The sequence below is a fragment of the Macaca mulatta genome, chromosome 15, assembly GCF_049350105.2.
Source record: "Macaca mulatta isolate MMU2019108-1 chromosome 15, T2T-MMU8v2.0, whole genome shotgun sequence".
NCBI classification, from domain to species: Eukaryota; Metazoa; Chordata; class Mammalia; order Primates; family Cercopithecidae; genus Macaca; species Macaca mulatta.
The window spans coordinates 107,336,484-107,358,807 of NC_133420.1; the positions used below are offsets into that span (position 1 = coordinate 107,336,484).

The 22,324-nt window shown below is 44.6% G+C and overlaps 1 protein-coding gene and 1 long non-coding RNA gene across 8 annotated transcripts in view; one reads left to right on the plus strand and one right to left on the minus strand.

The window, feature by feature from the left end:
- PCSK5 (proprotein convertase subtilisin/kexin type 5) overlaps positions 1 to 22,324 on the plus strand; it is a 464,549-nt gene that overhangs the window by 425,920 nt on the left and 16,305 nt on the right. For 5 of the 7 annotated variants that reach the window (XM_077966251.1, XM_028835254.2, XM_077966252.1 and 2 more), the window contains 4 exons: positions 1,194 to 1,430; positions 6,136 to 6,366; positions 10,525 to 10,702; positions 16,328 to 16,545. In XM_077966251.1, the coding sequence (XP_077822377.1) occupies positions 1,194 to 1,430; positions 6,136 to 6,366; positions 10,525 to 10,702; positions 16,328 to 16,545 (864 nt within the window). The other 2 variants (XM_077966255.1, XM_077966254.1) reach the window with 2 other exon arrangements.
- Positions 739 to 11,072, minus strand: LOC114672819 (uncharacterized). Its single transcript, XR_003723329.2, has 5 exons — positions 10,941 to 11,072; positions 8,846 to 8,968; positions 4,638 to 4,744; positions 3,238 to 3,423; positions 739 to 1,398 (listed from the first exon to the last, which is right to left on the minus strand). It is a non-coding gene; the product is annotated as an uncharacterized LOC114672819 (long non-coding RNA).

Sequence of the window (22,324 nt, forward strand, 5' to 3'; positions counted from 1 at the left end):
TATCCTAGGTGCTAGCAATACAGAGAAGAACCCAATGTTCTCATCTTTTTTTTTTTTCTTGAGATGGAGTTTCGCAAGTCAGACATAAGCTAATGGATTTAGCTTGACCGACCGCTGAGAGGCTGCTGTTATGAGATTAAGGAAGTGCAATGGCGCGATCTCTGCGATCACTGCAATCTCTGCCTCCCGTGTTTAAGTGATTGTCCTGCCTCAGCCTCCAGAGTAGCTGGGATTACAGGCATGCGCCACCACGCCCGGCTAATTTTGCATATTTAGTAGAGACGCGGTTTCTCCATGTTGGTCGGGCTGGTCTTGAACTCCTGACATTAGGTGATTCACCAGCCTCGGCCTCCCAAAGTGCTGGGATTACAAGCGTGAGCCACCATGCCCACCCGTTCCCATCTTTTTGAACACAAAATCTTATAGACTGATAGTAAGCCACAAAACACAGAGGTAGCTAGAAAACTACAATTGTTAAAAAGGATAAGAAAGAAAAGTTGGGGCAATGATGACTGAGATGACCGCTGTGGCTATGAACAGGTTTTGTTGTTTTTTTCCCCTCAGGAATTATCTCCCCCAAAAAAGCTGTTCAGTTTTCTCTCCAGAATAAGACAGACTCATTTAACTGGTGCTGTCCTATCCAAAGTATTCTCTCGGTGTGACCTCAAGTGTTTTCCAGGATTCCCCCCAAAGTAAGAAAATGAACACAAATAAAATAAACCTGCAATGTATTCTTCACACTGATCAATGCTTTATTCATTGTGGTACCTGATCAATGAATGAAAAGTTAACTAATCCAACCATTCCTAAACTGCTTTCTGTATTGAACAGAGTGTGAAGTTCCTGATACAATTTTTTAAATCTGTTAATGCTCTTCAGGGTTTTCAAACAATACCGCCAGCCTCTCAGCCATCCTTGTCTTTTGCAGCGTTGCAATTTTTTGCACCTCCAAAGGGCAGACCATTTCAGTGCGTAAGTCCAGCACCATCTAATATGGTCACCATGTGTGGCCTCCTCCTCCCAAGGTAGGGCTTGTTAGACATCAAGTCTCTGCCCTGGTAGGATGGGGAAAGGGCTAGGGTACTCTCAGGTCAAATCAACCAAAGTGCTGAGGGAGGAGCTAGCCCACTGTGGACAATGGATTCCTTTCTCCTGTCCCCCGGGGATAACTTGCTGCTTCCTCCTTTCCCCAGAGTGCATGCCTGAGTTCTTCCTGCATGATGATATGTGCCACCAGTCCTGTCCCCGTGGCTTCTACTCAGACTCGCGCCACTGTGTCCCCTGCCATAAAGACTGTCTGGAGTGCAGTGGCCCCAAAGTCGACGACTGCGAGCTCTGTCGTGAGAGTTCCTGGGTCCTCTATGATGGGCTGTGCTTGGAGGAGTGTCCAGCAGGAACCTATTATGAAAAAGAGACTAACGAGTGCAGAGGTAAAGACTTCTGGGATTGAAAGTAGGCTCCGGGGTTTGCAGTTCCAGCCCCAGCCCCAGCCCCAGAGCTGTCATTTTTTTTTTTTTTTTTTTTTTTTGAGACAAGGTCTCCCTCTATCTCCCAGGCTCGAGTTCAGTGGCATAAACATGGCTCACTGAAGCCTCTGCCTCCTGGGCTCAAGTGATCCTCCCACTTCAGCCTCCAGAGTTGCTGGGAACATAGAGACGAGGTCTCAGAATGTTGCCCAGGCTAGTCTTGAACTCCTGGTTTCAAGCAATCCTCTGCCTTGGCCTCCCAAAGTGCTGGGATTACAGGTGTGAGCCACCATGTCCAGCCTGTCTCATCCTCTCACTTACCCTCTTACCCTCTCACTCAAGGAGACATATTTTGAATCGGTTGTTAATCATTTTTAAATGAATCGCTCATAAGCTTTGTACAGGTAACTTTTATTAGTGACAAATCACATGGACCTTCCTCACAATAGTGGCTATGAACTGCTGGTCAAAAAAAGTTCTCATATAAAGATTTACAGCAGAGAGAAGGAGCCTTCAAAAGTTACCCGAGACTTTTCTTGAAATGTTAAGCCATTAAAAGTTTATAGCACAAGCAAAAAAAAACTTTCTTGGTGCCTCTTGTCTCCCTTCATGGGTGAAATTTTTTTTTTTTTTTTTTTTTGAGACAGAGTCTCACTCTGTCGGCTGGAATGTGGTGGCACGATCTCGGCTCACTACAATCTCTGCCTCCTGGGTTCAAGCGATTCGCCTGCCTCAGGCTCCTGAATAACTAGGACTACAGGCATGCGCCATCATACCCTGCTAATGTTTGTATTTTTAGTAGAGACAGGGTTTCACCATGTTGGCCAGGCTGGTCTCAACCTCCTGACCTCAAGTGATCCTCCTGCCTCGCCCTTCCAAAGTGCTGGGATTACAAGCATGAGCCACAGCACTAGGCCCATGTTTTGTTGTTGTTGTTCTTGAGATGGAGTCTCACTCTGTTGCCCAGGCTGGAGTGCATTGGCATGATCTCAGCTCACTGCAGCCTCCACCTCCCGGGTTCAAGTGGTTCTCCTGCCTCAGCCTCCTGAGTAGCTGGGATTACAGGCACCCGCCACCACACCCAGCTAATTTTTGTATTTTTAGTAGAGATAGGGTTTCACTATGTTGGCCAGGCTGGTCTCGAATGCCTAACCTCACCCCGGCCTCCCAAATTGCTGGGATTACAGGCGTGTGCCACTGCACCCAGCCTCCCTTCATGGTTTGCTCCCTGGAAGCTCCCCACCTTCCTCTTCATATCTTTCAATTCCTGCTCCAAGGTCCCCATTTCCACTCCCACTCAGTCCCTACATGTTCAAGAAAGGCTCTGCTATTATTTATACCTCCTTATGTTTTAGCTCGGCATGAATAATTTGCCTCTTATTCATTATCAAGGAACAGAAAAATAAAATAAGTGATGCACTCTAGAATTCTCTAGCAAGTGAGAGAAATGTTGTGGGCCAGGGGGCTTTTCTAGAGCCCCAGAATTCACTCCGATGAGGCAGCCTGCGGTCCTTCACCCCCACTATGTTGCCCCCAAGCAAACACAAGATAGATGTCCAGAGGCAATTCCCCTAACAACCGCGAGAGTCTGAGAATGACCTTCCACTGAGAAACCCTGGGACACCCACGCCCTAGGACATACTCAGGGGAAGGTTTTTGGTAGGACAGGAAGATGTGTCTCTGTCCTGAAGGCTTTCTGCTCCAGCCTTGTGATGTGGCTATGCCTTTTTGTGTGTTTTATATAAAGCACTATTTAGTGTTAATGTCCTACCTGCCCATATGCGAAAAAGCATGGATGTCCAGGCTGTGCCCGCAGGCAGAAGAGGCGGGTGTTCATGTAGGAGGCAGGCTGTGGAGCTGGGGACGGCTTCTGGGAGGTGGGAGACTCAGCCGCAGGCCTTCAGCGCCATCTTGCCTGTGCGAGGGCAGGAACTGAGGTTCAACTTCTGGCCTTTTTCTGGTGTTGAATAATGAAAGTAATTTACCATACAGAGAGTTTTACAGGTCTCAGAGTATGTTTTCTTAATTTATCTGATTTAATTATCTCCTTGAGAAAGGCCCCTGCTTGCCCATTAGAATCACCTGGGCAGCTCTAACAACCACAGATGCCTGCACCCAACATTGTAATTCCTTCTCCCACCGCCAGTAATTCTGATGCTTAGTGTGGGTTGAGAGCCAATGAGGTAAATGGCAATTTTCTCCATTTTTCTGAGAAGCAAATAGATGCTTTGAGAAGGTAAGCACCTGGTGAGGACAGAGTTGAATACTCACTTGAGGCATCTCCCTACAATGCCATTGAACTTTCTTTCTTTTTCTTTTTTTTTTTTTTTTTTTTGAGATGGAGTTTCACTCTAGTTGCCCAGGCTGGAGTGCAATGGTACGATCTCAACTCACCGCAACCTCTGCCTCCCAGGTTCAAGTGATTCTCCTGCCTCAGCCTCCCGAGTAGCTGGAATTACAGGCATGTGCCACCACGCCCAGCTAATTTTGTATTTTTAGTAGAGATGGGGTTTCTCCATGTTAGTCAGGGTGGTCTCGAACTCCCGACCTTAGGTGATCCACCCGCCTCGGCCTCCCAAAGTGGTGGGATTACAGGTGTGAGCCACCGCACCTGGCCGCCATTGCACTTTCTACCAGACCAAAGGGATGGGAAGGAATGTAGTATTGGAAGAAACACAGTGACAACCTGACTTTCCAGAGAGATAACACAAAGAACCTGATCTGAAAATTAAGATTCAGGGAAATGTAGAGAAGCATTTAGAATGGAGCAATCTCAGCTGGGCACGGTGGCTCGCATCTGTCATCTCTTTGGGAGGCCAAGGCGGGAGGAATCTGAGACCAGCCTGGGCAACATAGCAAGACCCTATTTCTAAAACAAAAATAATAATACAAAAATTAGCCAGGTGTGGTGGTGTGTGCCTGTAGTCCCAGCTACTCAAGAGGCTGAGACGGGGACATCACTTTAGCCTGGGAGGTCAGTGTTTCAGTAAGCCATGATCACATCACTGCACTCTAGCCTGGGTGATGGAGCAGGAACCTATAGGAAAAAAAAGAAAAAAAAAAAAATCTGTAAGCGGGATCTTCTCTAAGAAACACAAGGACTTTGGATCCATTCCAGTCACGCAGATTATCCCCTAATAGATAGTACAGACACCTCCAAAAGTCCCATACCTTTCCTGAGGCACTGGGGCAGAAGCAGGGAGGCAGTTGCTGAGGTCCTGGGCTCAACTCCTGATACTACTTAGCGTGAGTGACTTAGCATCTCCAGCCTCAATTTCCTGATTTAGATAAAATGAGAGGATAATATAAGCAATAATAATACCATGCACGTATCCACCCAGGGAATGCTTACAGGAGGGCCCGCAATGTGCCGTGTGCTCTTTCAGGCCTGGGGAACAGCAGGGAGTGAGACAGAGTCCCTGCCCTCATGGAGCTCACATTCTATTAGGGAAGATAGGTACTAAAGACCATAAGCCAAGAGCAAAAGTAAGGCAGAGGGGCAGGACAGGAAGACAGGCAGGATGGAGATAAAACTTGAGAGATGCCTTAGATTTCATAGAGAAAGGGAGGAAGCAAACCATGCATGCATCTGGGAGAAGAGAATTCTAGGCAGAGAGAACAGCAACTACGAAATCCCAGAGATGGTCAGCCTGGTGCAGTGGCTCATGCCTGTAATCCCAGCCCTTTGGGAGGCCAAGGCAGAAAAATCACTTGAGGCCAGGAGTTCAAGACCAGCTTAGGCAGTAAAGTGAAGGCCCATCTCTTTTTTTTTTTTTTTTTTTTTTCCCTGAGACAGGGTCTTGCTCTGTCACCCAGGCTGGAGTGCAGTGGTGCGATCACAGCTCACTTCAGCCTTGACCTCCTGGGTTCAGGAGATCCTTCCACCTTAGCCTCCTGAGTAGCTGGGACTACAGGGGCCCGCCACCATGCCCGGCTAATTTTTGTGTTTTTTCTAGAGACAGTGTTTTTCCACGTTGCTGAGGCTGGTCTCGAACTCCTGGGCTCAAGCAATCCACCCATCTTGGCCTCCCAAAGTGCCAGGATTACAGGCGTAAGCCACTGCACCCAGCCCCCATCTCTATTTAAATACAGAAAAAGAAAACCTAGAGGTGGAAGAGAATTGTCATTTTCTTTTTCTAACAAATAATTATCGATTCCTGTTACATGCCAGGCTCTCTCATAGGCACTATGTATTCAAAAATAAATGCAAAAGGGACCTTCATTTGTCAACAGACAATTAAATACATTCCAACAATTGCTGTATTGGCGATAAGTTCAAGGTACTCCGGAGGTGACTGGAGGACCATAACAGTAGATGTGATGGTGGAAAATTCAGTGCTGTTACAGAATGGCTTGTTATTATTTTGTTGCAGTTTGCGTAATTATAGTGAGCCTTACTAATATTTCTGAGGTGGCTGTTGCAGGAAGGCACTCCCTGGATACAACAGAAAATAAAATAATACTTGTCTCTCATTTTGCAAAAGAATGGTCCACCCCAGAGCTCAAGGGCTGTACCCAACTCATGGTCCCACGCCCTCGGCCCAGAGCTCTGGAAATCTCCGGAAGAAATGTGGAAGGAATGTGAACACCCTTTCCCAGGGGAAGCCCATTCCCCCAACGGCCATCCTGGCTCTCACTCACTCTGTCTGCTGCCCCTCCATGCCCACAGATTGTCACAAGTCCTGCTTGACCTGCTCATCGTCTGGGACCTGCACCACCTGTCAGAAAGGCCTGAGGATGAACCCTCATGGGAGCTGCCTGGCCAACAAGAAATGTGGTCCCTCCGAGTACTGGGATGAGGATGCTCCCGGGTGCAAGCCCTGCCACACTAAGTGCTTCCACTGCACGGGGCCGGCGGAGGACCAGTGTCAAACATGCCCCAGGGTCAGCCTTCTTCTCAGTGAGTTACTTCTCCTCCGAGGAGGGCTTTGTGTTTCCCTCCCTCTGGGAAACTGCCTTGCACACTGCCTTGTCTGGTAGATACTGGCTTCTTTCTTTTTGATTTTTTGCTTTGTGTTTGGGAAATGTTCCAACCTACAGAAAAGATGCAAGAGTAAGAACTGTACAAAGAACAGCACACGGATGTGCTTCATCCAGTTCGCAAATTGCTCATCTTCTACCCCATTTGCTTTATCATTTGTTTGTGGGCTTTCTCCCCTTCTCGCTCGTTCTCTCTCTCTCACTCTCTCAATGTATACATGTACATCATTCCCAATATATATTTTTCGAAGCCATTTGAAGGCATACATCATGGCCCCTTTCCCATAAATATTTCCTCAGATTAGTGATAGTTTCTTACATAACCACAGGATAGTTATCAACTCTAATAAATTGTACCTTCATACGATACTTTAATGTACTATCCACATTAAAATTTTCTCAGTGCCCCTTTAGGATTCAGTCTAGAGTCCATTGTTTCATGTAGCTTCCACGTCCCGTTTTGTTTGTTTGTTTGTTGTTTGTTGGGAAGGAGTCTCACTCTGTTGCTCAGAGTGGAGTGCGGTGGTATGATCTTGGCTCACTGCAACCTCTGACTCCTGGGTTCAAGCAATTCTCATGCCTCAGTCTCCTGAGTAGCTGGGATCACAAGTGGGCACCACCGCGCCTGGCTAGTTTTTTTTTTTTTCCTGTGTTTTTGGTAGAGATGGGGCTTCACCACGTTGGCCAGACTGGTCTTGAACTCCTGGCCTCAAGCAGTCTGCGCTCCTCAGCCTCCCAAAGTGCTGGGATTACAGGTGTGAGCCACCACGCCCAGCCACATTTTTGTTTGTTTGTTTTTGTTTTTTGTTTTAAGAGACAAGGTGGCCAGGTGCAGTACCCAGGCTGCTGGAGTGCAGTGGCATGATCATGGCTCACTGCAGCCTTGAACTCCTGGGCTCAAGAGATCCTCCTGCACTTTGGGAGGCCAAGGCGGGCAGATCACGAGGTCATGAGATCATGACCATCCTGGGTAACACAGTGAAACCCCGTCTCTACTAAAAAAAATACAAAAAATTTAGCTGGGTGTGGTAGTCCCAGCCACTCGGGAGGCTGAGGCAGGAGAATGGTGTGAACCTGGGAGGCAGAGCTTGCACTGAGCCAAGATTGCACCACTGCACTCAGCCTAGGCGACAGAGCAAGACTCCGTCTCAAAAAAAAAAAAAAAAAAAGAGAGATCCTCCTGCCTCAGTCTCCCAAGTAGGTGGGATGGGATCACAGACATGAGCCACCATGTCTGGTCCTTCCATGTCATGTGCAGCTAATTTTTTTTTTTTTTTTCCTTTTAGAGACAAGGGTCTCACTGTGTTCCCCAAGCTGGTCTCAAATTCTTGTGCTCTAGCTATTCTCCTGCCTCAACCTCCCAAAGTGCTGGGATTACAGGCATGAACCACTATGCCAGGCCCTTCCATGTCCCTTTAGCCTCCTTAAATCTGAAATGTTTCCACAGACTTTCTTTTTCTTTTACAGTATCAATGCTTTAGAAAAATACAGTCTTGGCCAGGTGCAGTGGCTCACGCCTGTAATCCCAGCACTTTGGGAGGCCGAGGCAGGCAGATCATGAGGTCAGGAGTTCAAGACCAGCCTGACCAACATGGTGAAACCCTGTCTCTACTAAAAATACAAAATTTAGCCGGGCGTGGTGGCGGGCACCTGTAGTCCCAGCTACTCAGGAGGCTAAGGCAGGAGAATCGCTTGAACCCGGGAGGCAGAGGTTGCAGTGAGCCGAGATCACGCCACTACACTCCAGCCTGGGTGACAAAGCAAGACTCCATCTCAAAAAAAAAAAAAGAAAAGAGAAAAGAAAAATACAGTCTTCATTTTTCCTTTTGGGCGAGTGTGAAGTTGTCCGTGATGAGTTGCAGTGTGCGTGCTCGGCCAGCATACTTCAGAAGTAATGTTGTATCTTCCAAGAGTCACATCTGGAGGAACGTGATCTCCACCTGCCTCTCCTCGGTGATATTAATGTTGATCGCCTGGCCAAGATGTTCAGTTTCTCTACTGCATAATTACTATTTATTCCCTTGTAACTAATAAAGAGGCTGTGGAGTTACACTTTAAGAACATGTAGATATTCACCTCCTCGTCAAAATTTCCCGTCCATTTAGCATGGTTGATTAATAAATCTTGAGGAAAATGTGGCACAGGTCAACATAGGCCACGTCCCACAGATCCAGTTTGAAGGTTATTGCTAATATGAAGTAATATCCTCAGGTTTCCAGGGATACTGTGACTAGGCTTAAAACAAGCATAGGAGAACGAAAATGAAACAAAACTGAACTAAAAAAGAAGCCATAGGAGACAGAAGGGAGACATGAATATGGTGAAGACCGGGAAGTATGAGCACTTTTCTCCCCCACCAGGAGAGTAGACCTGAGAAGCATGAAACTCCAAATAGATACCTGTGGTGGGCCGGGCGCAGTGGCTCACGCCTGTAATCCCAGCACTTTGGGAGGTCAAGGCAGGAGGATTGCTTGAGTCCAGGAGTTCAAGGCCAGTCTATGCAACATAGTGAGACTTCATCTCTACAAAAAAATGGAAAATAAAAATAAAAATTTTAAATTTTAAAAGTTTAAACATTAATAAAAGAAAAATGTTTTAAAGACATGTGCGGCAAGTTTTTCCTCTTCATATTGAGGGAGGACACCATCCCCCTGCTAAGACACAGGGAGGGTATTCTCAATACCATTCCTGATCCCTTCACAATAGAAAACACTCAGAGAAACCATTCTTCTCTATCCATCTACCTTAGCTCCTGGCCCACAAATCTCTGTGACTCTCCTTCCCAGCAGCTGCTACTTCATAAAAGCATTCCCTCCAGGCACGTCTTCCACGTAATCCCATGGGAAGATTCCCAAAACCTTCTTTTCTACTTACCTCCGATCTAGAGCACCACCAGTAATCATCTCAGATGCCTTCATACAGAGAAGACACCTTGCCTCCACAAAGTGGCCTTCCCCTCATCCGAGGCTGCAGATTAGACTAGAGCTGAGGCTTCAGCGCTGGTGTAGGACACAGAGGTGTAGTCCCCCTGGGGGTGGGTGCAGATTTGCTCAGCCTGGTCTCCTCACATTCTCTCCACCCTGTCCCACCCCACCACACCACCAAGGTCAGGCTATTTATAAATTAGATACTTTTTTTGGACATTAGGCTAGACTGAATAATGGCCCCCCTGAAGATGTCACATCCTAATCCCCAGATCCTGTAAACGTATTACTCTATTTGGTAAAAGGGACTTTGGGGCTGTGATTTAATTAAGGGTCTCAGCATAGAGAGATTATCCTGCAGTATCCACGTAGACCCAATGCCATCACAAGGGTCTGATAAGAGAGATGCCAGGGGATCAGAGTCAGTAGTAGAAGGTGATGTGATCAGAAGCAGAGGGACAGAGAGAAGCTACTGCACTGCTGCCTTTGAAGACGGAGGAAGGGGCCATGAGCCAAGGCATGCAGGTGAACTTTAGCAGGTGGAAAAGGAAAGGAAACAGATTCCCTCCTAGAGCCTCTAAAAGGAACAGAGCCCTGTGGATCTATTTTGGACTTCTGACCTCCAGAACAGTAAGATAATAAATTATTGTTTCAAGTCCCCAAGTTGGGGATACTTGGTAAGAACAGCAATAAGAGACTAATACAGAGATGTTTTTTCTTTAGGAAGCTAGGGCTTCCCCCTAGTTAACCAGATACATGAGCGGGACTATGAGTCATTGCCAACATCCACAGTCGCCGGACCATAGTTTCTGTTCTACCCACCTCGGCTAATCCGCTGAGAGATTTGGGTGGGACACAGATGAGATTTGGATCTCTGATGAGATGAGATAGGATCACTGATGAGATATGGGTGGGACACAGAGCAAAACCACATCACTGACTTCTGTTTTCCTTGTATTCCTCATGGTCTTAGGGTGATTCTGTTTCTTGGACACTCATCTTAGTTCCCAAACATATCCATCAGCTCACAGGGACATCGTCCCATGCTTCCTGCAGCCCTCTCCTCCCTCCCACCATGGTGCACAGGAGGGAGGACACAGAGGAGACATGTGTCATGCTCAATGTCCAAAGAGACATTTTTCCTCCCATGACAGACACAACCTGTGTGAAGGACTGCCCAGAGGGCTATTATGCCGATGAGGACAGCCACCAGTGTGCCCGCTGCCACAGCTCTTGCGGGACATGTGAAGGGAGACACAGCAGGCAGTGCCACTCCTGCCGACCAGGCTGGTTCCAGCTGGGAAAAGAGTGCCTGCTCCAGTGCAGGGAAGGGTAAGTGCTCAATACATTTCCCCCTCGCCCCATGTAATTCCACGGTCACACCAGATATCAACCCATTTTACAAAGGAGGAAACTAAGATTCAGAACACTTATAAAACCAGGTTGAAGTCTCAGTGCTAGTAAGGAGCAAAGATGAACCAATTCACAATAACAGAAGAAACAGGAGAGGCTGTTACTCTTGTGATCCAGTGAGTTATCACAAAGGGTCAGATTGTCAAGCCAGACTCACCTGAGCAATTGATCTTCCTCAGCAACAGTCCTCACTGATGATTCAAAGCATATGGGCAGCTGGGCACTGTGGCTCATGTCTGTAATCCCAACGACATGGGAGGTTGAGGCTGGAGGATCACTGAAGGCAAGGAGTTTGAACCAGCCTGGGCAACACGGTGAGACCCCGTCTGTAAAATATTAAGATAAGATTAGCTGGGCGTGGTGCCATGAGGCTATAGTCCCAGCTTCTATGGAAGCTGAGGTGGGGCATGATCACTTGAGCCCAGGAGTTGGAGGCTGCAGTAAGCTATGATTGCCCCACGGCACTCCAGTCTCAGTGACAGAGCAAGACCTTGTTTCTAAAAATTAAAACAATTTGGCAAAGGGTCTCAGTAATCACAAGGCAGAAGCAAAGCATCCTTTCCTCAGAGAAGCCCAAGACCATTAATGGAGGTTCTATTTCTTCGGCTTCAGGACTTGTTCTGATTCAGATTTAAAATTCAGGGTCTCATGTTCTCCCAACCTGCTTATGTGAGGAGAGCAGTGCATGCAGAACATTGATTTACAAAGGAAATAACTCCATTAACATCTCCATTTATTCCCCATTAATTCCCCAGCCTGTCATGTCCCCCATAAATCCACAAATTACAGGTCTTGTTATCATAAACAACCTAGACACACACTTGATGTATCCCTCTAAAAGCATTTCACGGATAAGGACTCTATTATTTTTCTGCCAGGAAGAACTGTCCGTGTTATCCAAAGGTCTGATTGCCAGGATATCCTTTTTTTCCCCCAGGCATTCCCAGTAAAGAGTAAAAGATTGATGATAGGCCTGTTGCTGACTCTTTCTACCCAATCAATAACCTAGAGCACTGGGAGTTTCCAGACCCAAATCAAGGGCTGTAACCTTAGACCTTCCTCAAATGCTTTCACCCAAATTGACACGTCTCTTCAGTCCTATAGCAGTTACTGCTTGTTTCATTCATTTTAGTGCTATATGCTGCCTTGCATTTTGATTTATCTCATTCATTCACGTATTTATTTAACACATCTCATGACGAGCACTTTTTATATATAAATAAGATGAGTAAGAGAAAGACTGACCATGTTAGTTTGTTTTCACGCGGCTGATAAAGACATACCCAAGACCAGGCAATCTACAAACGGAAGAGGTTTAATTCAACTTACAGTCCACGTGGATGGGGAGGCCTCACAATCATGGCGGAAGGCAAGTAGGAGCAAGTCACATCTTATGTGGATAGCAGCAGGCAAAGAGAGAGAATGAGAGCCAGGTGAAACTGGTTTCTCCTTATCAAACCATCAGATCTCGTAAGACTTATTCACAACCACAATAACAGCATGAGGGAAACCGCCCCCACAATCCAGCCATCTCCCACTGGGTCCCTCCCACAACACGTGGGAATTATGGGAGTACAATTCAAGCTGAGATTTGGACACAGAGCCAAACCGTATCACTGACTTTAAGAGTTTATTCTTATTGTTATATGCCTCTTCCCAAGAAAATCATAAACTCATGGAAGAAAAACACTTCTTATGTCTTACATCTGCTTCTACAACACTCAGCACAGAGCCACACATTAGCAGCTCTTGAAAAACACCAGCCAGGCCGGGCATGGTGGCTCACGCCTATAATCCCAGCACTTTGGGAGGCCAAGGTGGGCAGATCACAAGGTTAGGAGTTCAAGACCAGCCTGGCCAAGAGGGTGAAACCCCATCTCTACTAGAAATACAAAAACTAGCCAGGCATGGTGGCATGTGCCTGTAATCCCAGCTACTTGGGTGGCTGAGGCAGGAGAATTGCTTGAACCCAGGAGAAGGAGGTTGCAGTGAGCCAAGATCATACCACTGCACTCAAGCCTGGGTGACAGAGCAAGACTCTGTCTCAGAAAGAAAAATACCAGCCATATAGATCAAGGAAGAAAGGGCCCTGCCAGATTAAGAACAGAGATGGATGGACAGGCATGGTGGCTCATGCCTGTAATTCCAGCACTTTCCGGGGCTGAGGTGGGCAGATCACTTGAGGCCAGGAGTTCAAGACCAGCCTTGCCAACATGATGAGACCCTGTCTCTACTAACAATACAAAAATTAGCAGGGTGTGTTGGCAGGCGCCTGTGATCCCAGCTACTTGGGAATCTGAGGCATGAGAATTGCTTAAACCTGGAGGCAAAGGTTTCAGTGAGCCAAGATCGTACCACTGCACTCCAGCCTGGGCAAGAGAAGAAGACTCTGTCAAAAAAACAAACAAACAAAAAAAAACAACCAGGGATGAGGCCACCTGGCTTAGCCCTTCTGCATCACCCTAGTAAGTGTCTGAAAAGATCTGGAGCCCATCTTGCTCAAATCAAGTCAGTGAATACTCTCAAGCACAAAAAGGGTACTTAATCATCCTGTCATCTAGGTAGAATGCAGACCATGGAATTAAGAAGACAGTTGTTTCACCGTGTGTGAACCCAGGGCTGGTGAGGGGAGGCACAGGTTGCCATAGATCCCTTTAATAAAGAAGAAATTGAATATTCATGAGGTATAAGAGGAGAACTCTTCCTTTAGTAAAATCAGTGTTCCACATGCTTGGCATAAGCCTCGTATGTTAAATCTCTGCCTTGGAAAAGTAGATATATACTTCTCTGCACCCTATCCCAACCCACATAATTATTTTGGTGTTTAACTCAGAGAAGTTTCTTTAAAGCCTAGGTTACTGCTTGTGCTTATACTCTTCGAAGCTGGGACACTGATGAGTCCTCAAAGCAAGCAGTGGTGTTGTACTCTTTTAATCTGGTCCAATAAACTCTTTGTTGTCTCTTTTAGCATTCCTCCTTGATAATTTAAAAAACCTACTTAAAATTGATAAGCTTTCTTTCCCACAGTTCCTACTGATGATTTTCATCTTTATAACAATCTACAATAAAAACATTAGGTAAAAAAAACTTTCGTATGCTGCTTAAGAGTTACAAAGTATTTCCACTCACAATGTATCTTTACATTATGATTTGATTCTACAACAATCTCATGAGGTTGCTATTAGTCTCTCCATTTTACAGATGAAGAAACTGAGGCTCAGAGGGGTTAAGTGACTTGCCTAAAGTCATGGAGCTACTAATACATGGCGGAGCCAGGAGTAAAAATTCAATCTTCTGACTCTAATCCTGTGTATTCCCTCTGCTCTGTGTAGATTTCACTTTTCTCTGATGGTTTCTTTTCTTGAGTCTTATGTGGGCTTTGTCAGCCATTCAGCTCATCATCGCTTTGTCTCTCAGATACCTCAGTCTTCCAGATTGACACATGGTAGTCATTGTTCTTCACATAACTGCAGAAAGTGAAGCAGGTCTCCAGTTACCACAAGCCGGGCCACTGAGGTTCCAATGTGCTCCCTCAGATCAGTGACGGGTGGCTAAATAGAGCAAGGCTCAGCATAACCTAGGCATGGTGTGAGTTCTCAGCAAGTTCACGGAGCTGAATCAGTCTACAAAAAAAAGCCTATTGGGACCTGTAGTGTTGCACCAGAGAAAACAAAGATGAACCTTGAGGTTTCTAGGATAGGTTTAGTGGTGCTGATGTCTAGAGATACAGAGATGAATCAGATGACCTTTAGAAGCTCATCCTTAGCAAGAATTTTGTTACCCTCTTCTGTCTTGCTTGCAAACCTTTGTTTACCTTCAATTAATGAACTATTTTGTTACAGCGTTTAACAGTTAAGCTCAAATCATATCGTCCCACTTCACTAACTGACTTTAAGCAAGTTGTCTAAATTCTCTAAGCCTCAATGTTTGCTTCTGTAAAATAAGGATAGTAATACCTAAATCATAAGATTTGCTATGAGGATAAATCACACAATTTATAATTATCACTAATGTACATTAATTATTTATAAAGTGCCCATCATGGTCCCCATCCCTTTCTCAGTAATCACATGTTTAATTGTAGGTACTAACATTAGCCCCATCTTATAGATGAGAAACCTGAGGCACAGAGATGTTGAGTGACTGGCCCAAGGTCACACAGCTTGTAAGTGGTATGGCTGGGATTTAAAACTAGTTTTGTTCCTGAGGGCAAGTGGTAACTTCCACACTCTAGGGTCTCATTTGCAGGTTCAACAAGGTGAAATAATGTTTATGAAGTCCCTGGAATACTATCAGGCATATTAGTAGAAGCTTAATGAATAGTGGTTATAGTTATTATATTTAACCTCCAAAAATCTTTTCAAACAAGGTTATATCTGTTATGTAAATGTCAATATCACACTTGTCACCTCCTATTTCAAAATCTGTTTTTTAGTTGACAAATTAGAAGAATAATTCAGAGGTACGTTTATTTTATTTATGTTATCTTTTATTTTATTTTATTTATGACAGTCTCACTCTGTCACCCAGACTAGAGTGCAGTGGTGTGCTCTCAGCTCACTCTCCTGTGTTCAAACGATTCTCATGCATCAGCCACCCAAGTAGCTGGGACTACACACCGCATCTGGCTATTTTTGTTTGTTTGTTTGTATTTGTAGTAGAGATGAGGTTTCACCATGTTGATTGACCAGGCTGGTCTCGAACTCCTAACCTCAAGCCATCCTCTCATCTTGGCCTCCCAAAGTGCTGGGATTACAGGTGTGAGCCACTGTGCCTGGCCAGATGGATCTCTTTTTTTGAGATGGAGTCTCACATTATCGCCTAGGCTGGAGTGCAGTGGCATGATCTCAGCTCACTGCACTCTCCACCGCCCAGGTTCAAATGATTCTCCTGCATCAACCTCCCAAGTAGCGGGGATTACAGGCACATGCTACCACATCTGGATAATTTTTGTATTTTTAGTAGAGACAGGGTTTCACCATGTTGGCCAGGCTGGTCTCAAACTTCTAACCTCAAGTGATCCAACCATGTTGGCCTCCCAAAGTGCTATAATTACAGGTGTGAGCCACTGCACCCAGCCTGGATGGATTTTTTAAATGTACCTCTGAATGGCCAGGCCAACATAGTGAGACACTCATCACTATTTTAAAAAAAAAAAAAATTGTTTTAATCCTTCCATTCTCTGATGCCAGCCATTAACCACAACTTAAAGCATGAATTTGGAGAGGCACATGGTAGAAAAAGGCAATGGTAGCTAGCAACAATGGAGATGCTACTAGGTGTGATAAGCACTAGGTCTTTTCATATGTGTTAGTTACCCAGTTTAACTTTCACAAATAATGGGGGAGGGATTGGCCCAATTTACAGGTAAGAACACTGGGAATCATTGGATTCATTAGTGTTATTAGCAATGAATCTAATGAGTAAGGTAAAGAGGCTAAAGTCACCCAGCTTGTAAATGAAACCTGACTACCACGTTTTTCCACTGCACCCAATTTAGGAGCAAAGCTTAGTATTCCATCGTTTCTTCTCCCTCGGTTTCAGGTATTACGCAGACAACTCCACCGGCCGGTGTGAGAGGTGCCACAGGATCTGCAAGGGGTGCCGGGGCCCACGGCCCACAGACTGCCTGTCTTGCGAGAGATTTTTCTTTCTGCTCCGCTCCAAAGGAGAGTGTCGTCCCTCCTGCCCAGACCATTACTATGTAGAGCAAAGCACACAGACCTGTGAGAGATGCCATCCGACTTGTGGTCAATGCAAAGGTAAGAGTCTGTCATTTTGCATGTGTGCGTAGAAAAATGAAAAGGTTTTCTTCCTTCTTTGCCCCTTTCTCTCTTCTCACCACCTGGGAGGTTCCTCTTGCTTCCCCACCTCGTGTGTGATCCTCTCCAGCATCAGCGCCCTCTGTTGGCTCTTAACTTCTGCCTCTTCCCTCTAACCTGGGCTGCTCCTGCCCATCCCCCATCCTTCAAGGCCCAGAGACAGGCATCATCTCCTTGAGGAAGCACTGTTCGTCCACTCATCATTTTCCTATTCTACCTGATGAATCTGTCTGGGGGGATTTATTTATTTTCATGACTTGCACTATTCCCTGAGACTTGTGCCTCAAACTCTCCCAAGTTCCATACCTCTTTTACAGAAACTTGGCTGTCTGTCCAAGAGATCCTCAAGGCTCACCATCTACCCACGAGCCCAGGCTGATACTTTGAAGTTCTCCTCGACTCTTCTTCCCTTGTCACCTGCCCAACCCACCCACCTCCAACAAAGCTAAACTTCAAGATCTGTTGATTCTCTTTCCCAAATAGTTATCTAATGAGATCTTTTTCCACCCTCACTACCCTCATCTTCCATTTTTAGTATCTAGTATCACACCTTTTGAAGCAGCCAGCAGGTCACCCCAACTCTGAATCTTGCCCCCACACCAGGTCATCTGGTATACTAATGCCACAGTGAGTGCCCTGAAATTCAAATTTCTCATTTTTCTCTACACCTTGCCATAAATATGTGATCACCGTGAATGCTTCTCAATATTTAAGAAAGAAATACTTCCATATTTTAATTGTTAAAACTTTCTACAAAAAATATTATTAGCTGGTAGGATACATACCTGTGCTTTTCAAAATTATCTTGGCTGTGCTTAGTTCTTTTATGTAAATACGTAATGAGTCCGGTTTCATTTTTTAAAAATCTTTCATTTTTAAAAAGTATTTTGATACTGAGTGGCATTGCATTGAATTTATTTTGGAGAAAATCCCACGTTTACAATCCTGAGTTATATTTATGAATGTGGTATATCTCTCCATTCTATGCATTTACTTATTACACTTCAGTAAAGTTTTAATAAGTGTTTTTTTGTTTGTTTGTTTGTTTGTTTTTTGAGATGGAGTATCGCTCTGTCACCCAGGCTGGAGTGCAGTGGCATGATCTCAGCTCACTGCAACCTCCGCCTCCCAGGATCAAGTGATTCTCCCGCCTCAGCCTCCTGAGTAGCTGGGATTACAGATGCACACCACCATGCCCAGCTAATGTTTGTATTTTTAGTAGAGACGGGGTTTCACTATGTTGGTCAGGCTGGTCTCGAATTCCTGACATCATGATCTGCCCGCCTTGACCTCCCAAAGTGCTGGGATTACAGGTGTGAGCCACTGCACCTGGCCAATAAATGTTTTTATATTTAAAAGGTGATTGAGATTTTCCCAGCAGTTCCCTTAACTTATGCCTTAAGGACTCTTCTTCCATATATTCTAGAAGCTAGAACTACCCAGAACCACTCAGCAGCCACCAAATGTGCCAGGCTCTTTCATGCCTTTATTGACTCAATGCTCTAGGGAACCCTCGACTTAAAGATTCAGCTTGAGTATCATCTCATCTCCTCCGTGGAGCTTTTGCTAGTCCTCCCAGGAGTATTCTTCCTCCTTCTTAATTCTGTAATACACTGTTTTATCATAGAAATTTTACATTACATTGTAATTAAACAAGTCCACCCCTCCTACTGATTGTGAGCCCCTCAAGCAAAGGCAAGGATTATACTACATTCATTGTGTATCCCTTCTTTCTACTCTGGAGTGTAAAACGTAAGTTTTCATTAAGCGTTTGTTCACTGAATGAATGAATGACTGTATAGGAAACAAATTCCTAATGTCTTTTTGCAAATTAAAAAGCGTTCAACTATAAGATCTTCAAATAGCCAGGCACGGTGGCTCACGCCTGTAATCCCAGCACTTTGGGAGGCTGAGGTGGGCGGATCACCTGAGGTCAGGAGTTCAAGACCAGCCTGACCAACATGGTGAAACCCCTTCTCTACTAAAATACAAAAATTAGCTGGGCGTAATGGCAAGTGCCTGTACTCTCACCTACTTGGGAGACTGAGGTGGGAGAATTGCTTGAAACCTGGAGGCGGAGGTTGCAGTGAGCTGAGATTGCGCCATTGCACTCCAGCCTGGCAACTGAGCGAGACTGTCTCAAAAAAAAAAAAAAAAAATCTTCAAATATTGTTTCTCCACTCTCCCCTCCAATCTCTTTTATGGAATTTCTATTAAATGCAATTTAGAGTTTATTATCTGTCCTTTGTATCCTACCTACTCTTTTATATTTTACCTCTTTGACTCTATGTGAGTTATACTAGGTTAATTCTTCAGCACTCCATTTCATTCCCTGACTTGTTCTCTGTGCTCCGTTTAAAATCCAACCCATCTATTTTTTTGTTTTCAGTTTAAGTGACTATATTTTTACTTTCGAGAGTTCTAATTGGCCAGGTGCAGTGACTAATACCTGTAATCACACCACTTTGTAAGGCCGAGGTGGGAGTGACACTAGAGCCCAGGAGTTCAAGACCAGCCTGGGCAACTTGGCAAAATCCTGTTTCTACAAAAAAAAATACAAAAATTAGTCAGGCGTGGTGGCACACAATAGTAATCCCAGCTACTCAGGAGGCTGAGGTGGGAGGATCACTTGAGCAAGGGATGTCAAGACAGCAGTGAGCTGTGATTGTGTCACTGCACTCCAGCCTGGGTGACAGAGTGAGACCATGCCAAAAAAAAAAAGATTTCTAATTGTTTCTTTTTCTCATCCATTTTTATTTTAGATCTTTGTTTGTATCTTATAATTTAATATATTTATGGATACTATGTCTTTATTTACTTATGAGCATCTTAAACACACCAATTTTAAAGACTTTGTCAAATGTTTTTATGAAATCAATACTATCTGATGTAAATTTATGTTCTAATTATTGATTGTGTTTGTCATCTTTTTTTTTTAACTTTATTTTATAGAGACGAGGTCTCGCTATGTTGCCCAGGCTGATCTTGAACTCCTGGGCTCAAGCAATCCTCCCATCTTGGCCACCCAGAGTGTTGGGGTTACAGGCGTGAGCCATTGCACTGGCCTGCCATCTTTCTTAGCATTCATTTTATCTATATACTTTGGAATGCTGGTCTTAGCTCATTGTAAATGAAATATTTTGGTTTTGGTTCTTTACTCCCTCTCTCTCTTCTTTTATCTTTACTTCTCATAGTCTGGAAATTTTTCCATTAACTATTCCTGTCTCCAACCTGAAACTCAGTCCAGAAACAAGATGTTCCGGCGTTCCTGGAAGTGATACTGATGACAGCACAGATCCCATCAGCAATTCAACTAGCAGCTCAGGAGAGCTCTTGTCAGAAGTTGATGTCTATGAAGGCAGAGTCTCAACATGACTCCTGATTTAAGCTCTAAGCCTGGATTTTGGCCCTGGTCTTACATAAAACACTTTTAGTTCCTTTTTTGGTAGAAAAGGTGAACTCACAGCCACCACTGCCTACTTCCAGTCCTGGAGCAGAGAAGGTGGATGGTTAGAACCTGACTGCCATTTTGCATTTATATTTCCTTTATGTTCCAAAGAGATTACATTTTCTATGTAAGGCCATCTATCTTTTTGTTTGTTTGTTTTTCTCTCTTTATATTTATTCCATAATTTCATTATGTTTAAAGTGAATGGGCTGTCACAACCTGAACTTATAAAATATTATTTTTAATGCATATGTATTACTAATGGATAATCAGATACTTAGAAGAGGATTGTACCCTAAATTATTGCCCAGCCTCACTCTACTAATCCAAATGCCTGGTGGGATTACAGGCACACACCACCATGCCTGGCTAATTTGTGTGTGTGTGTGTGTGTGTGTGTGTGTGTGTGTGTGTATTTTGAGTAGAGACAGGGTTTCATAGTTTTTCAACCCTTGCCCCACTCCTTCTCTCCCTGCTCTTGTATTCCCCAGTGTCTATTGTTCCCACCTGTTTTATTTTATTTTGTTTTTGAGACAGTCTCACTCTGTCGCCCAGGCTAAAGTTCTGTCTCGCAAGCTAAAGTGCAGTGATGCAATCTCAGCTCACTGAAGTTTCCGCATCCCGGGTTCAAGTGATACTCATGCCTCAGTCTCTCAAGTAGCTGAAACTAGAGGTTCATGCCACCATCCGTGGCTTATTTTCGTATTTTTTGTTGGTTTGTTTTTTGAGACAGAGTCTTGCTCTGTTGTCCACGCTGGAGTGCAGTGGCATGATCTCCACTCACTGCAACCTCTGCCTCTCAGGTTCAAGCAATTATCCTGCCTCGGCCTCCTGAGTAGCTGGGACTACAGGCATGCGCCACCATGCCTGGCTAATTTTTATATTTTTAATAGAGATGGGGTTTCACCATGTTAGCCAGGCTGGTCTCAAATTCCTGGTCTGAAGTGATCAGCTCACGTTGGCCTCCCAAAGTGCTGGGAAGACACGCGTGGGCCACCACACCTGGCCAAAGTCTTATTTTTTTTTTTTTTTAATGCTTTAAGTTCTAGGGTACATGTGCACAACGTGTAGGTTTGTTACATATGTATACATGTGCCATGTTGGTATGCTGCACCCATTAACTCATCATTTACATTAGGTATATCTCCTAATGCTATCCCTCCCCCCTCCCCCCTCCCCACAATAGGCCCCAGTGTGTGATGTTCCCCTTCCTGTGTCCAAGTGATCTCATTGTTCAATTCCCACCTATGAGTGAGAACATGCGGTGTTTGGTTTTCTGTTCTTGCGATAGTTTGCTGAGAATGATGGTTTCCAGCTGCATCCATGTCCCTACAAAGGACACGAACTCATCCTTTTTTATGGCCGCATAGTATTCCATGGTGTATATATGCCACATTTTCTTAATCCAGTCTGTCACTGATGGGCATTTGGGTTGGTTCCAAGTCTTTGCTATTGTGAATAGTGCCACAATAAACATACGTGTGCATGTGTCTTTATAGCAGCATGATTTATAATCCTTTGGGTATATCCCCAGTAATGGGATGGCTGGGTCAAATGGTATTTCTAGTTCTAGATCCTTGAGGAATCACCACACTGTTTTCCACACTGGTTGAACTAGTTTACAGTCCCATCAACAGTGTAAAAGTTTTCCTATTTCTCCACATCCTCTCCAGCACCTGTTGTTTCCTGACTTTTTAATGATCGTCATTCTAACTGGTGTGAGATAGTATCTCATTGTGGTTTTGATTTGCATTTCTCTGATGGCCAGTGATGATGAGCATTTTTTCATGTGTCTGTTGGCTGCATAAATGCCTTCTTTTGAGCAGTGTCTGTTCATATCCTTTGCCCACTTTTTGATGGGGTTGTTTATCATTTAAATATTTAATCAATCTTGAGTTATCACCTATATGGTGATAGGTAGGGATCCAGTTTTATTCTTCTGCATGTATCTAGCCAGCTATCCCGGCACCATTTATTGACCAAAAATTCTTTTTCCCATTGTTTATTTTTGCCGACTTTGTAAAAAATCAGGTTTTTCGGTGTGTGGCATTATTTCTGGGTTCTCTATTCTTTTCCATTGGTCTATGTGTCTGTTTTTGTACCAGTACCATGGTATTTTGGTTACTGTGCCCTTACAGTATAGAAATACTATACGTGTCTTTAGTTGGGTTTGAGATTTCCTGGGTGAATTAAGGATGATGATTTTGGGCATTCTCAGTCTCAAAAGTTCATCCACACAGTGTTCTTGAGATTGTATTCAAGGGATGACTA